Source organism: Pinus tabuliformis, chromosome 8, assembly GCF_031772625.1.
Source record: "Pinus tabuliformis cultivar Carrire ecotype Pingquan chromosome 8, CPIR1, whole genome shotgun sequence".
NCBI classification, from domain to species: Eukaryota; Viridiplantae; Streptophyta; class Pinopsida; order Pinales; family Pinaceae; genus Pinus; species Pinus tabuliformis.
Genome location: NC_142294.1, coordinates 1,201,076,461 through 1,201,093,883, shown reverse-complemented (window position 1 = coordinate 1,201,093,883; position 17,423 = coordinate 1,201,076,461). Strand labels below are relative to the sequence as shown.

General features: G+C 38.0%; 1 protein-coding gene across 2 annotated transcripts in view; it reads right to left on the bottom strand.

The window, feature by feature from the left end:
* LOC149239681 (zinc finger (CCCH type) helicase family protein) overlaps nt 1-17,423 on the bottom strand; it is a 319,676-nt gene that overhangs the window by 193,968 nt on the left and 108,285 nt on the right. Inside the window, exons 8-9 of one of the 2 annotated variants that reach the window (XM_089373483.1) lie at nt 10,344-10,627; nt 10,120-10,239 (exon numbers count right to left, since the gene is read on the bottom strand). In XM_089373483.1, coding sequence (XP_089229609.1) covers nt 10,120-10,239; nt 10,344-10,627 — 404 coding nt within the window. The remainder of the gene's footprint in view (nt 1-10,119; nt 10,240-10,343; nt 10,628-17,423) is intronic. The other variant, XM_089373484.1, reaches the window with a different exon arrangement.

Genomic DNA, 17,423 nt, shown 5'->3' with positions numbered 1-17,423 from the left:
CATCGCGGCTCCCCTCGCTCGAGTTCCTCCTGCCACCTCTCGTCTCGACCCATGTCACCTCCCTCGTTCCACCTTCTCCTCCCGCAACTCCATTCCTCTCCTCCGTTGTCACTACCGCCAATCCGTCCTACCTGCATACACAACACCAACATTCAATTTCGTTTTTTGTTTTATATGTATTAGGGTTAGGTTGTTTTTATTTAAAATTCAATTTCATATTATTCGTCTTTCGTTTTGTTTTGTTTGCTTTTTTATTTTTTTATATATCTTTTTACTTTGATTTTTAACTTTGGTTTCAATTTTATTTTGTTTTGGTTTTTCTCATTTCTTTTTTTTATTTTTGTTTTGATTTTGTTTTTTGTTTTAATTTTTCAATTATAATTCATGACTTCGATTTTATGTTTTGATTTTTTTTAATTAAAAAACTAAAAACATAAAAAAGTTCAAAAAAAAAAATTGTGACTATGAAATTGCGAATGAAATAAATCAAAAGAAAATCTAAGCTTTCACATTTAAAAAATTAAATTTTTATGTGATTTTAATTTAATTAAGGTCTTTTGATTTTTATCTTTGGTCACATTAAAAAATTTAATTAAACATTTGCCACATTAAATTTGCTTCACAAGCTTAGCACATTAAAAATTTACCTAAGAGATAATTAAATTCTAATCTAAAGTTCCTTGGTGTCTTTTTGTGTTAAGTGTAAAATTTTGTGGTATTGATTTCTCTATTGTCAAGCGCGATTAATGTTTTAGAATCATATCTAAAGATTGACTATAGGAAAAAGATAAATTCTAGATCTGGGTTATTGAAGAAAATCATTTTAACTCTAGGATCGTATATTGCTTAGCATTTAAATTTCATAATTCTTCATGGTATTTAATTGCTAGAATATCTTGCATGATAAAGTTTTGAGCATTTACATTTAATCGTTCATGATCGTCACTTTCATCACATTTATAAATTTCTCTGGATAACTTGTTTTCATTTAATTTATGGTTAATTGAATATTAAGGCACTGGTCCAAAATCATTTCAATCTTGTGGTTGTCCTAATTGCTAGATCTATCCATCTCGGTTAACCTGGACTTGTTTTATATTCGTCAAGTTGTTCATCCTTAAGTCTCTTAGAGCCTGTGTTCCACAGACTACCCTCATTCATTTACCTTAGGGACAACCCCCCTTGACTTCTATAGGAGAGTGTCTAAACGGAGTGAGTAAGGATTAGAGTGATAGCCCTTGCTCTAAGCATTGTCGCGATGCCTGGACACTTTGTGCGACAATAGACCCCAATGTGAAAACCCACCTCCTTGACCTACTATATATTGGATATTCAACAACTCCATTTGACATCACATTCACTCAGCAATTCGACCTATATAAAGGAGTTCTCTTCACACATGCAAACGAGGAAGAAGACAAAGTTTCCAGCAAAGTTTGATTTTTCTTACCTCTATGCTGACCAGTGTTGACTTGGTTCTTTCTCTATTTTTTGGCAGAATCTTTGACTGTGATTGGAGGGCGAATATTCCCAGGAACATTGACTATTCGTTGGCTGAAGTTTATGTCTCTATTCTGGGCGTTCACTGAAGTTTAACCACAAGTCAAACTCAGGTTTGACCGAACTCTTCTGCTAAATTGCAAGGCCGAATTTCGACTCTTTGACCAATAGCCTCAGGTCAAAATTTGGCCCCTTGTACATACTTTGACCAATGAGCCAAAAGTTGACTTATTCTCTCTTTTGACTAGTTTTGACTTGGCATTTATTCAAGTCAAAGGTTCACATTTTGCCTCGAATATTTTGATGTACAATTTGATGAATTCAACTCTCTCTCTCACATAAGGAAAGATTAGCATGATTTCCCCCTTGTGGGCTTTTTTCCCAAGAAATTTTGGTGTCATTGTTTGACTGTGATCTCTATTGCTCCACTAAAATTAATGGTTGAAAATTTCAAGTGTAAATGCTTAATGATTGGAATGCTCTAAATAAGTGAAAATTGTATCATTTGAAGTAGTTTCAGTATGAAAATTGTTGAAGTAGTTATTAGTATGAAAATTGTTCTAGTCATGTCTGCAACTAGAAAATCAACACATGTGAGTTGTTTGGTAGTCTAAAGAAGAAAGACTCAAATTTACAAGTGCAGCTTGGTAATGATTCCAAGTATGTAGTGAAGGGTGTTGGAACCATTAAGTTCCAGCTAAAGTCAAAAGGAACGTTGGAAGCCAAGGATGTGTTATTTGTACCAAAACTGAAGGAGAACTTGCTCTCAATCTTAGTGGACGAAGGATATGAGGTCATGTTCAAGAATGGGAACGTGTTCATTTGTCCAAGGAGTCTAGCCTAGACAAAACGATAGCCATCAAAGTTAGAGAAAACAACTTATATAGGTTGATGAGAAAACATGTTTAGGCATTGATACATGACAATGACAATCTTTGCGAGTTATGGCAGAGGAGGATGGAACACTTGCACTATAGGGCATTACTGATTTTGAGGGAGATTCTCACTGGCCTTCCAGAGTTCAGCATTGATTAGCAAGGCGTGTGTAGAAGGTGTGCACTTGGCAAGACTGCCAAGCTACTTTTCCAAGCAGCAAGAGTAGGTCCTAAGGGATCTTGCATCTCATTCATTCAAATGTATGTGACCTTATTCCAATGGCACTTATGCAGGGAGATCAATACTATGTCATGTTCCTTGATGATTGTTACAGTAAAACATGGATCTTCTTCATGAAGACCAAGGATGAGGTCTTTAGTTGATTTCAGGAGTTCAAGACCCAGGTGGAGAACCAAACAGGCAAGAAGATCAAAGTCTTGAGGTCAAACAATGTGGAAGAGTACACCTCTAACAACTCCAACCATTTCTAAAAGGTAGGGATTAAGAGGTAGATGGGAGTTCATACAACCCTAAGCAGAATGTAGTTGTGAAGAGAAAGAATAGATCCATCATCACTTTTGCCAAGGCAATGATAAATGACCAAGAGCTACCTATATTTCTTTTGGAAAAGGCTTGCAACACTACATTTTATGTGCAGAACAGGGGTCCTCACAGGAAAATGGGGGATAAAGCTAAAGAGGAGACATTCTTTGGGGTGAAGCTAGAAATAGAGCATTTAAGGATCTTTGGTTGTCCAATATACATCCATGTTCCTACTAAAAAGAGAATGAAGATGCATCCTTTGGGACAAAAGGAGAGATTTGTTGGGTATAGAGACACCTCAAAATCTTACGAGATCTTCATACCAACACAGAGGACTATAACTGTGAGAAGAGATGTTAAGTTCAAAGAGAAATTAGCATCCAAGAAGTTTCATGACTTGCCACCAACAATGAAAGAGGGTAAGGAGTAGGAGGCTCCAAAGGTAAAGCAACATGTAGAGACTTCCAGTCCAAGGATCCTTCTAGTTCTATCAGGAGACCTAGGTGGTTTGAGCAAACGTTGAGGGATGCTCAAGAGAATGTAGAGGCTCGTAGGAGCACCTTCAAAGAGAGCAAGCATCCAAAGAAGTTTCCAAACTACAAGGCACTAACGACTTACATCATTGAGGAGGTAGTAGACCAAGAGGTTTGGTGGAAAGCCATCATTAAGGATGATGCATGGAAAATTGTGCAAGGACTAGAGGGAAAGTTGGTTCTAGGTGGCTCTTCAAGAAGCGCCTTCCTTCCTAAAAGGGAATGATAATAATAGTAACTTAGGCAAGTACTTCTGCACAGGTCCAAGTGTCTAGATCTATGGAAGTTTCCTAATTGACACTTAGCAATTACTTTAATTATTAAAGTAATTGACTTTTATACAATAAAGTGAGAAATGCGAAGGTTATTTGCATTAGTGAATTATATGAAACTCAACCATTGATCTCAAGTGATGTTGATATCTAACCTCAATCGTCAACCAGTTTGGAGATTAGGGTGGTGGATTCGGCGAATAACTCAAACTTATATAAGGCAAGCTAGGCCAAGGGAGAAGACACATCTAGTCAACACAAGACATAGTGACATAGTGAGATCTCAATGATTGGGGGGAAAACATTTGTCCAAGTGTGCATAGTTTGAGGAAGAGTGCAAGGGGAAGCAAAGGAGAAAGATCCAGATCAGACAAGCAAGATCATAGCATAGATATTGAGAGGGTTTGATCAATTGGTATAACTCTAGGTCCTTGTTTTATTTGTTTTCTCCTCAAAGAGCCATATCTTAGGAAGGGATCCCTTGTATGTTGGTGATTATTGTTAATGAAACATCAGATTTCAAAGAGTAGAAATCTTGTGTGCATATGTATGAGATTGGTATTTTAATTTTCTTCCATTGTTATCTATTTTTTATGTGTTAATATCCCAACTATTCTTTTTATTTACTAGATCTGTGATAATCTGCTAGGAAATAATTATCCAGGGTGTTGGGGTTACGAAAATTAACAGAAGTCACCTTTGCAAGCCTTTTAGCTTACACATGTGGATTAAAAGAGGCTTGGTTTTATGTTTATTCATTGTGATAATTATCTTTTGAGGTCGGCCTATGACCTACTTAACTTGTAAGCAAATATTTTATTCTTTTTAGGGCTTTTAGTCATCACTTTTAAGCCTAAATCAACTAGGTTCCTCTAATATAAGTAGACAGTAGTCGCTCTAGTCTTGGATCATTGTCACACACACTCATACACTTGCTTGAAAGAGTGCACACTAGTTGTCGCTTTTCTTTTGGTCACCATGGAGAATTGAATGGGAAAATTGTCTTGTGGAGGATATTCTGATTGGATGGATTTTCTCTTGGATGATAAATGGTGATTCTACAGCGATTTTGTGCAAATTTATTGTATCTTCCTCCATCTTGTATTTGTTGTAGAATTAGGATTTCACTAAAATTTGCACATTGTGATAGTTATCTTTTGAGGTCGGCCTATGACCTACTTAACTTGTAAGCAAATATTTTATTATTTTTAGGGCTTTTAATCAATTTTAAGCCTAAATCAACTTGGTTGCTCTAATATAAGTTGACGGTAGTCGCTCTAGCCTTGGATCATTGTCACACACACTCATACACTTGCTTGAGAGAGTGCACACTAGTTGTTGCTTTTCTTTTGGTCACCATGGAGAATTGAATGGGAAAATTGTCTTGTGGAGGATATTCTGATTGGATGGATTTTCCCTTGGATGACAAATGGTGATTCTACAGTGATTTTGTGCAAATTTATTGTATCTTCCTCCATCTTGTATTTTTTGTAGAATTAGGATTTCACTAAAATTTGCACCAAATGTGTTGAATCTTTTGCGGCTCTAACATCTTTGCAAGATTATCATCAAGTTTACATTAACGAACTCTTCAATAGCCTCAAATGGCTTCATCCAGAATGAAATTCAGATAGCCTGAAATGTTGGTAAAATCACAAAGGGCGAATAAATCATTCATGATGTTATGCTCACTTGATCCTGAAAGAGAAAATGTATACCAGAGAGAGGCTTCTATTCATGATTAGAATGAAATCTACAAGAAGCAAGGGTCAGGCAGAAATCCTTGCGGAAAATGAAATAAGTGGAGTCGCCACTTGAACAGGAATCTAACTCTAAAATCCAACATGCAAAAACCAAAAGTTAGTCGATTTCCCAGGTACAAGAAGACTTGTCCCCGGCAACGGCGCCAAAAATGTTGACCATGATGCCTACACCTACCTACAAATCAGTGAGAAAAGCCTTCAACCCCAAAAGGTGTGGTTGGTAGCAAGGGAACTCAGAGAAGGGTCTGTCACACTAATCCCGACTCTCTCTGTTTGAGTCATCTCCTAGGTTAGCCAAGGGGAGTGGTCCCTAATGAAAAGTTAAGTTAAAAAATGTGAGTTTTTATGGATTACTTTTAAAGATTTATGAGCAAATATGAAGTGAGCAACTTGAAATAACAATGCCAATCATTAATATGACAAAAACCATAAAACCAGTGCCTTATAAGGAATTTGCTCAACAATTTAAAGATATATTTGCTCAAAGTAAAATGCAATGCTCTCAAAAGAGAAAGCAAAGTAACCCTAAAATGTAAACAAAAATTGTTAGCACAAGATATGTAAAATACAAAATGTTTTTGAGATAATACTCTTTATAAATCAAAACATGTGAAACATATCATGCCAAAACCCAAAAATTAGTAATTAACTTGGAAATGTGAAAGAAAAGAAGTATTAAACCAAGACATCGATATGCAATTAGACTTGAAGCATGAAAAGAAAGCACTTGTTTGAAAGGATTACAATACTTGCTTTTGGAATAGACTTTGCATATGAAAACTCAAACCATCATGAGACAAGTAAAGTAAATGTAATGGAAAGTGCTATTGGTTAACTTTATTAATTATCTTTACAACAATATTACAATTTAACTCTTCAATCCTCAGACTTTACCCTCGCCCAAAGATATAGATCTCAAAATGAGGAGTCAATAGAGAATTAGAGGGTCCCTAAGATGTCTACTTCAACCAACTTATGTTGGAGGTAAAATTTTAATGAGATTTTGGGCCTTCCTATACTAAAATGCCTAGATAAAATGCATGTAAGCTTTTTCCCCAAAAGAGAGATTGATTTGCAATGCTTGAAAATGAATTAGTTTTCAACATAAGTTGCAACTATAACCTCGATTGGAGGAATAAAATTAGCTTATAAGTGTTGCATGTGTCTCATCAATGAATTAAATGATACAAGTAATTTGCTTGAAAGTAAGATTTGTTTCAAATAGACAATGACAGTAAATTGCTCCAATATTCAAGATAACGATGTAACATGAAAATGAAGCATGTATTCAAGTGCTCATGAAACAATTTACCAAGATAAATGGTAACGAATCAAAGTTTGTTAAGAATATAAAATGCTTGCATGTAAATGATGAATTGCCCAAAGTAAAGTGTAAGCTTGTAGCTCTAAGCAACAATGAGATAGAAAATGCAAATCTCAAATGAAATTGTAACAAACTTTAACCTAAAAATGAAATGTGATAGTGAGGTTGTGTTAATTCCCAATTAAAGCATGCATGTAAGTGAGTAAATTGTGAAAGTTTAAACCATGCAAATGTCAATCCACCCAAGAGAAGCCTCCCTCTAAATGGGGAGATAGGATACCTTGGGAGAAATCTCAAGCTCCCACAAGCAAATTAGATCTTTTATTAATATTAAAATGAGAAGAGGGCCCTTCAAAGTCCTCAACTAAACTTCAAGGAGAGTCTTCACAATAATTGTTTGAAACTTGGACACTAAACCTCATTTCTTGAGAAAGTAATGACAAGATTTCACAAAACTTATGCAAGGGAAACAAGGTGAAAGTTTCTTCCAAATGCCCATGGCTTAGAGAGGAAAATGGGCGGCCCTCTAGTGAACTCGACTTTGACCAAAATAAGCCTCAAAATGGCTCATGGCATCCTTGGAAATCGAACCCCCAACACTTGCCAAAGGTCTTGCAAACACTTGTTAGATGTTGCAGGAAGTTGCTCTTCAAAATCTGTCACACAAGAGTTAGAAAACAATCCAAACAATGGCTGCAAAATAAGTTAAGTATTAATGGAAAAATCAGCGAGATAAAATGTATATGTACAATTATAATTCACAAAAGGCTAAGCTAAAGAGTAAGAATAAACTCTCGTCTTTGCTTAGCCATCTTCAAGCACTTAGATAGTAAATGAAAGAAATGAAGTACAATGTTTTTTAAAAGAGATTTAAATTTAGAAGTACTCGGCTTGTGTACAAGTTATGTTCCAAAAACCTCTGCTAAACCACTTTGTAAGATAAGACTATGAAGGCTCAAAGAACAAATGAGATCTCCTTTAAGGATGTATTAAGAGTGGGTTGGTCTCTCCAAAGACTTCCCCTCACGTTTGATTCTATGATCCCAATAAGATGTTCCCTCTACAAAACTTAAATCAAGAATTAGTTCCATATAGATTCAACAATAAACAATGATAAGAGACTCTAGAAATTTATTTAAAACCAACTAGAGCATTCTATACCTAGAGCATACTTCTAAATCAAATGTCAATGCAAGATAGCTATACATTAACAAATCTACAAGAGCATATGAAAACAAATTAGATCAAAGCATGAGTAAAAGGAATTATACCAATGATTAACAATTCATCACACTCGAAAAAGAGGAACACCTCATGAATGAAACTCCAAAGTCTTTATTGATATTTTTGAAAGTGTACAGGGCACCAGCGCTTCTGCAGGCACAATAGCTAATAACAATATGATACAAATGAGGGCTCAAGGCTCTATTATATAGAACTATGGGAGTCAATCCCAGATAGAAGTGATTAAACAAGTGGCGTGAGGTGACAATCCCAAAGAGAAATTCGAATTTGTTAAATGGTGCTCCAATGCCAAGTGTAAAAATCGAACTCCGGCAAGCGAACATCATTTTCTTCTTCCCTTTTGTGTCAAATTTGAATTTTATGATAGAATGATAAATGCATATGGATGGTAACCCATGTGGAGACAATTTCCCACAAAAATATCCACCAAATATTTTCCCAAATCCTCCTAAATATGCATTAACTTCACAAATTCGAATTTCCAAGTAAACAGTTTTCTCATTTAATGCCAGAAATTTGATTTTATTTGAGCACATGTCATTTCCTTTATTTTATGAGTCCACATCACCTTGGGACTTCAATTACTCCCCCATAATTTTCCACCTCACTTCCACAACATTTAGCATGTGTGGATGTTTATTTTCTCCATTTATTTAATTTTTGGCTTAATTAATTGCCAGATTTCCCACTTAACTTTGGAAATGTGGGTTTTGAGGGTTCAAAATGCATTTTTAACCTCTCAAATAGTGTCTTAGTAGAAAGTTGGGGATAGGAGGTGCAAATTTCATTACTCATATTCCATACAACTTCCTTTAGACATCAGTTATTACATTACAAATACAATTTTTATTGCAATTTCCGCACTGCAGAAAATCTAAAAAATTAAAAAATGACTACCTAGACCTAACCAAATTCCACGAAAAAAAAATTGTAATCCAGTATGGTAATATATATCGACTTTAGACACTAAGATGTGTTAGGGGCTCAACCTTCAAACCTAGAAAATTATCCGTCTCTGAAAAAAGGGATAATTAACCAGATAAAAAAAACACTCCAAAGTGTACTCATTTGTTGATCGAGTCCCAACATCCTAAACTTGTTACAGACTCAAAACGCATCAGAACTAGTATCACTTATTACAATTCCCCATAGGGTGTGGAATCTGGGTACAAGAAAGATGATGAGAAAATAGAAGTAGAATTTAAAAACTCTGTTGACTGATGATATCTAATGGTACAAGTGTCCATTGGTACATCCTTGGGCATCGAGTGAGTCTTCATACAATCATCAAGTGCCACTCCAGTCGTCAACGGGACCTAAATTCTCTGTGTCTCATTTTGTTTTGGTTGTCTTCTATCGTGCATTTGATTTATGTTCTATTTACAATTGCTTCTCTAATATTGCAGCATAAAAAAGTTTTGTAATAAGTGATTGTTACAGCATAGAACATCAGCGTTTCAACAAATAAATCGCTGAATATTAGGCTTCCCACCAATAAATTATTGTTTTCAAGCAAAACGCAAGGAGGGGCGCCCAGCCCTTTGTGGGCATCCCTTTTGGGGCAATGTGTCCCCCACATTGGGGAAACGTCTCCCTAGTTTACCCAAAAAGGGAGACGTGGGGAAACGTTACCCTAGGCATCCCCCCACCCCAACTCTATCGAAAACATGGGGAGTGCACCCCCACCCTGTGGGACACATACCTATGGAACACTGGTACAATGTTTGGCCTTCAGACCAGAGTATCTTTGACTTTGGCAGTTGTGAAGATGGTTCAGCAGTTCAATTTGGCATGTTAGAAGCATCCAGTTCTGTATAGATTATGTTGGTTTCAAAAAGGGTATGAAGTTATAGGGATACTGCAATGTAAGGTTGCATTTAATATGGAGTATCAAAATAAAGTTTTGTGCAATGTTATACCTATGGCTGTTTATAATTTCTGACTGGGAAGGCCATCGAAGTACAACAGAAGTACAATACAACCACAGTTACTTTCATAGACCAAAAATAAAATACAACTAAAGTTACTTTCATAGACCAAGAACATAATACAACCACAGTTACCTTCAAAATCCGTTGCCAAAACAGAATTGCACAAAAATTTGCCATAAGTGTCTTTGTATGATATGAAGAACCAACAGATCCATTAGCATCATTGTAATAGCTGTCCACATATTTATTGAACTGAGAAATGACAGAGAAATTGGAATGAGAATTTTTTTTAAGGACGCTCCGAAGGGAAAAATCTGTGCCAAAACAAAAATACCACTTAATTAATCAGGACATACCAAAGATTGCTGCCCAAATGGCTGTATGATAGGCATTGGTCGTGCATCCATCAATGAACCAATTATTGCACCCTCTCTAAGAAACCCACACTGACCAAACTTAATGACAAGCATTGATGCCTCCAAAGAAAGGGGGAGACTCCCAAGCAAATTGCCATATAATGTTGGTTCATACTTTCCCCTATGATGAGATGGTGCCTTCAGAGCATCTAAAGAAACCAACAAATCTAGTGCATCTTGAATAGTTTTCAAATTCGGTGGGTCAAGGGCCCTCTGAAATAGAACTGCATGAACATTAAACAAACAATTAATTACAAATTCAACAGCAAAAGACTAATTTCCCTCAAACATTTAAACAAGCAACTGACACATTCTGCAGGAAAGTACGCAAACAATTAACTACAAATTCAACAGCAAAATATTAATTTCCCTTAAACATATAAACAAGCAACTGACACATTCTGCAGGAAAGGTGGTGTCATAGCACAGATTCTGGAAGAAGTTAATTTCAAAACAGTTTTGGGTGGCTCTTCACCACGTTTTGATAGGGGTTTGGAAGCCACAAAAGGTTTCAGTGGCAAGTCTGGCAGGTGGTCACAAGGGAGACTTCGAGTCAGTGTGGTGGACTGGACCACATTTGTGCCCTAGTGCAGCAGGCAGCTTTTCCTCTAACTGCAAGTCAGGTGATATGGAAAGATGGTGATGGACATAGGATCAGAATTGGATTGGATCCATGGGTGGGCTCATGCAACAAATCCAAATTTTTCCAGTATCAGGAGTCAGGAATGGAAATCTGCGAAGTTTCGTTGTCTCAGAGATGAAGAAGCTGAGGTTTCAAAGAGTTACATTTCAAAGCTTAGAACCAGTCATTCAAGAATCAGAGAGGAGGATGATGAACTGATGTCATATAAAAATAAGAATGGAGGTTTATACTCTCGAGAACTGAGATATAAGATTTTATTGAAGATTTAGATGTTCATGCACCAAAGTGATGGTAGAAGGTGGTCTGGAAATAAAAGTGTCCTTTAAAGTCCTGTCTTCGTGTGGTTGGCATTAAACAACAAAGTTGGGGCTGGGAAGATGTTCCCTATATAAGGAAAATGAAGAAACTATTTTATATTTGATTTTCTCTCATCCTTGTACAGTTCAAGTTGGGAAAGAATGTCAAACCAGGGAGGTCTAAATCTCGAGTGGAAGGGTATGTTTATCGAAGAAAGACTCAAAATATGGAATTGGATTGGAGCAATGGTAAACTTAAACACATTACAAGTGACCATAGCGTGGAGGATTTGGCTGTCAAGGAACTTTTGTCCCATTGAAGTTAAATTCATACTTCTCATACAATGCGCAATGCAAAGTATGAGTATTCCTGAGAGATTTCCACAGCAATAAATTGAAAAGCCCCCAAGGATGATAGTAGAAGACTAGATAGATAAATCAGGAATCTGGATTTATTTTGATGGTGCAGCTCAATGGGAGCCTCAGGTCTGTGGGGAAGGGGTACTATTCATCTGTAGGGTTCCCATTAGATAAAATTGAAGGCTGGCTTGGATAAAATTGTCTCTTAGACTGGCAGCAGAAAAAGAGGCACAAAAGGTTCAGGTATTTGGGGATTCTCAGTTAGTAAATAACTGGATGAAGGGGGCATATCTGAGTAAAATCTCTCTTAAGGCCAATTCTCAATGACATTCTTACCATTCAATATGCTTTTACCAGTATTCCATATCAGCACATCTAAGAGAAAGGAACTCCCAGGCAAATGATTTATCAAAAGAAAGGGTGTCTTTTGTCTCCTGGATGCTGGAAGATCTGGGAGTTAGGTGAGGGAGTATATAGAGGTTGGTTGAGCAGGTAGGTTGGTAGAGTAGGTAAACCATAAGTTCAGGAAGTAAGCATTTAAAGGTCTTACTAGATGAGAATGGTGTTTCTTCTGAATCTGAACTTAATCATTTTCAATAAAAAATTTGAATATACTCTTTTGTTTACATTGAAATTAGAAATTTCCTTGGGTTTCATTTCAGCATATTTGAAACTTGCACAGTTTGTTTTCGTTTTTTCATGGGATCTGGTGGGTGATTGAAGGTTATAAAAAAGACTTTTAAGGTTGAGAAAAATATGATGCATATAAGCTCTGAGTGAATATGGTCCAGAATATGATGCATATATTTTGAGAAAATATCTCCTGTTGAGACTTATGGATCTGCTACAAAGGAGTATATGTAATGCTGATAAGCATCCGTTGTATGTAATTTCATTTATTATACATAATGAAATTACACCATGGAAAAAGAAAATAAAAAGTAAAAATATGGTTGCTATTAGAAATATATGAAGATAAAGTGGGACTAGAATGTGTAAATATGTCAGAGCTATGTTGCAGGAAACATGCCCCCATCCCTGTGTACCAGCCACATTTTTTACTTGAAATGCTGTAACACAACTGAAATGCGCTTGAAACAAATTTCAGTTCCTATGAAATGTGTTTCACATGTGGGAAACGCATTTCATACAAACTGAAATGCATTTCAACATTTGTACAATGTGTTTCCAAATGAAATTTGTCCAATTTTGCCTTCATTTAATCGTTGGGACTGTTGACTTTTGTAGCTCAGGCAGGTACTTTTGCACGGGCCTTGTGTCTAGGCATGCAAAAGTCCCCATTTTCTCCTTAGAACACTTGCTCTAGCATTAACAAGCTGTTGATGCAACTTAGCCTAAGTCTAACTTAGGAAAAAGCATATATTAGTATCTTGGTTTATTGAGCTAAAAGAAACTTAGGAAAAGTAAAGAAATTTAATTTAGCGAATAAGTTTTACTCCTAGTCGTTGATCTCAAATGAGGTGAGATCTACTCTCGGCCGTCAATCACTTTGAGATTAGGGTTAGGGATAAGGATTTAGTTCGATGTAAAGTTATAAAAGCAAGGTTGAGGAAAGGAGAATGACGCACTACAGCAGCACAAGATTGAGAGAGGCATCTTAGTGAGCGGTGTGTTGGGCCCAAGGGAGTGTAGAGATGTTGGATATCTAGATCTGCAGGAAAGATCACGCAATGATCTAGGGCAGATCTGTTGGATCATATCCGAGACCTTTGTATTTTCTCATTTGGGCCATTATCCCAGGATGGGAGCCGAAGTACATTTTGAGTCATTTTTTAATGATGAACTAATTTGATTGGGAAAAAAATTTTGTCATTGTTTCATGTGATCAGTTATTTAAATTTGTTCCCGTTGAATTTGTGTTAGGAACCTAGCTCTATATTTATTTAGTAGATCAGTTTTTTGCTAGGAATTAAGTACTGCATGCCAGGTTCACAGGAAATATAACATGGTATCAGAGTTAGATCTCTAAGAACCGATCTCAGAATTGCAGAAGCGAAGTTTGTATAGGATCGAGAGGGCTAGGTTTGGCAACGATCATACGAGGCAAAAACTATTTATTAAAAAAAATGCAAGGGTCGAATTGAATCTTTTTGTGTGTGGCCTACAAAGAATTAAAAAGGGGAGATGGTTGGGCCGCCAACCTGCAGCTATCAAACTTGCCATCAGGGCCAACAAGCCAGTACACAAATCAGTTGAGAACCCGTGGCTTGAAATCACAAGAAGACGATGGAGGGACAATGGTGGCTGACACAGAGAAGCCCAAAGAAACATGCGGACATCCAACCGGAAACCAAGGGATGCAGGTAGTCGAGGTAATGTGAACGAAGCGACGTCGACAATCATAGGATTCAACGAGGGCAAAGGGCACATGTAGAGGTTTGTCGCAAGGAATGTCGGTCAGGATTGAGATAGTGTAATATTCCTAACGGAAAAATTAATAAAGCATACCAAACAACAACTCGAAACAACAAGAAAAATAAACGATGCAGCCACAAATTAATACACAAGTAACACCAGCCAGTTAATCTGAGCCATTATATTAAAAATATGGACATGAGTACATAGAATAGTATGAAATAATGGAACATGGTCTTGCTAGGTAAGTTGGGCAAAACCCAGAAGAAATATCTCTGACCTAGATGAGGAATGGCCCAGAACAAAAAGTGTGCACTGCCTAGTGAGTAATTTGCTACTGGTTGTTGGCTGGAACAATGATCTCAAGGTCAAATAATCCTCAGAATGCTCTGAAAATTTAGCCCCAGACTCCCCTCCTAAAACCCACAAAAACACGACAATGGTTTGGGTTAAACCCAGGTGAAGACGAAGCCCTCCAAAATGGTGCAAGTGGCTCTTTGACTAGCTATATGCACAACTAGAAACACTACTGCTAGAACACCCCGAAATCCGCCACTAATGCATCCTCCAAGACACCCAAGCAATTGCCTCTGAAACACCACCCTATCTCCAACTCCTTAGCTACCCAACATGCACCACACAATGCATGTGCAGTCTATTTCGCAGAGTGCATATGCACAACATGTGAATGATGGATTCAGCCCTCTGAATCAACTCCCAAATCTACAGCAAAAGCACACCCTAAATCCTCCCTACTCTGGCAATTGAATCTCCATGCGCATTTGACCCACGAACTCCCTCTACAATCTCACACTGGGTATTTCACTCCCCCTTCTGCACCCTGGAATACGCACTGCTCAATCTGGCCCGACACTGAAAGAATAGCCTTGTAAATATCCGATGATGGACTCCTCGAACTACCAGTTAGGGAGACACTTGAAGTTCTTCGAAACTGGGTTGGAATCTCACCTGAGACTCATGTCACTCAACAGTACTCTAGCTCTTGTGCTAAACAACTCCAAGAGATGTTAATTTCTTAAATGCAATTATCAAAGATGAGGAGAAATGCCTCCTTGCCGCCTTATATAGTCATGGACCCCTTGTCTCCCCTTGGTGGCCCCCACAATCCACTAACTCATTCCCCTTCCTTAAGGTTTGAATTGCCTCCTTTGGTGGCCCCCACATTCCACTAAGAGTTCAATTTCCCTCTCTTGGGACATACTGCCTCTCTAGTGGGCCCCCGCATGCCTCCCAAAATCACACTTCTCTCCCTAGAGGTGCGCATAGCCTCCTTGTGGTCTCCTTGGATAGTAAACCAAAAATCGAGGACATTACAATCCTCCCTCCCTAAAATTGCTTGTCCTCAAGCAATGCTCAAACGAGCGCCCGCTCTATCTGTTGGCCCAAACTGTCACTGCAAGCAATACCGAGGTCCCAAATCTGCCACCGAGTAACTCTAGGCCCGTGTGCCACCCTGTCTAATGTGAAGCACCCCATGCACAATCCAAAAATCTATGGGTGCAAAAGACCCCCAACATATTGTCAACAATTAGAGTTCCTTGATTCTGCCAAGCCCCTGTCAACTCCTCAAAAGGTTGTCCTGCCGAGGAATCGATCTTGGGTACCTCAAGAGTGGACTCCTGAAGGTGTGGCTCAAGTCTCACAAAGTAGATCCCCCATCCCTACAAGTTAATCATAGTTATCTCCTACTGGTCATAAGGCCACCCATGTGAAGCGCATTCCCATCCCGAAATGTCCCTGGGAAGTGTAATGTTTGTTGCCAAACGAAGACCCAATGGAATATCTAGATGTCCTTCCCTTGCGGGAACCCACTCTCCCCAATCTGTGACCCAACTACTCTGCCCTGTACCTCCAAGGTCCCATACTAATCTCGAGGCGAGACCACCCTGTGGACTCTGTACCTGTCTGGTCATAATTGCGACCCTCATGTGCTTCTGCAAAGTCATCCACCTCAGTATCCCTCCATCACATCACCAATAAGGGACGACTCTACTGCGTGGAAGTATATCTTGCCAAGGCAGCCTGACAAGGCCATAATCTATCAATGCACGTCTAGTCTCCAACTGAAACAATAACAGGGAAAGCCTTCTTTGGCCCATAGTGATAATCCTATCGATCCTAACTTGTCATCCCAAGGAATATGGAGTCATGTCTCTGTCATCCCCATAATCCTCTTGCACTAAGGTTGTCCACTAGCCCAATGGATTCCTAGATCCCAAAGCCAGATTGGAAGCCCATCGCTTCCAATCCCTACTCCCTGCCACTGCGTAGTACTTACTACTAATGTTCGTTGGGAACCCCACGTGCCATATAGCTAATCCCTGAATGCCACCAATAGATGAATATCTGATACTCTCAATCTACTCAGTGTATGCAGATCTGTCTTGCACCTGTCGACCATCACCACAAAGTTTGCGATCTATACTCTTAATAAGGTGCCAATACAGTGTTTGGAGCTCGGACACCCACTGGAAAATTGCCTCAATCATGTTGGAAAATGTAACTACGTTCACTCTCCATAATTATCATTGTACTTATGTCATTGTATATTTCATGTAGAAAGAAAAAGAAGAAAAAGAAATTTTATCTTTCAAGCATGGGTTTCATGCTCAAGTCAAATTGTTATTTAGGTCAAGCATGTTCTTCATGCTTCTATGGCTAATGAGCCAAAAGTTTATTTGTCATAAATCAATTTATTGTACTAAAGTCAAGTCCCATTTTGACTATTGAAAGAAGCAAGAAAAAAAAAATATTTGAGTCAAAATAGTGAATTTTTTCCCCACAAGACCAAGTCGGCCTTGGAAGGGACCCATTCAACCTCTGGTTGTGTATATATACAGTGCAGTTTGACCTAATTTGAAGACCAACAAGAAAACTCAATTTATGTGCCAAAAGGAGAGAGAAAACCAATGAAGAAGACAACGAAAAGAGCTAAAGTCAAAAGAGAGAGTGAGGGTCAAAGGAGGAAGAATTCTCACACGTGTGAAGGTATAGGTCTACTGCAAAGGTAGAGATATTTCAGAAGTGTTGGGCAGCCAAAGATCCTCAAGTGCCAAACCTCACGTTTTTCGACAATGAAGGCTTCTTTAGGAGTCTTGTTGTTTAAGACTTGGTGTGGAGATCTATTTTAGACATAGATAGCAGTGTTAACAACTTCTCCCCATAGAAACGTTGGTAGCTTCTATCATGCAACATAGATTTGACTACTTCCATGATAGTTTTGTTCTTTCTTTCGACCACACCATTTTGTTCTGGGTTACAAGGTATGCTAGTCTCTCCCTGATTCCAGCTTCTTTGCAGAACTCAATGAAATCATTTGAAGTG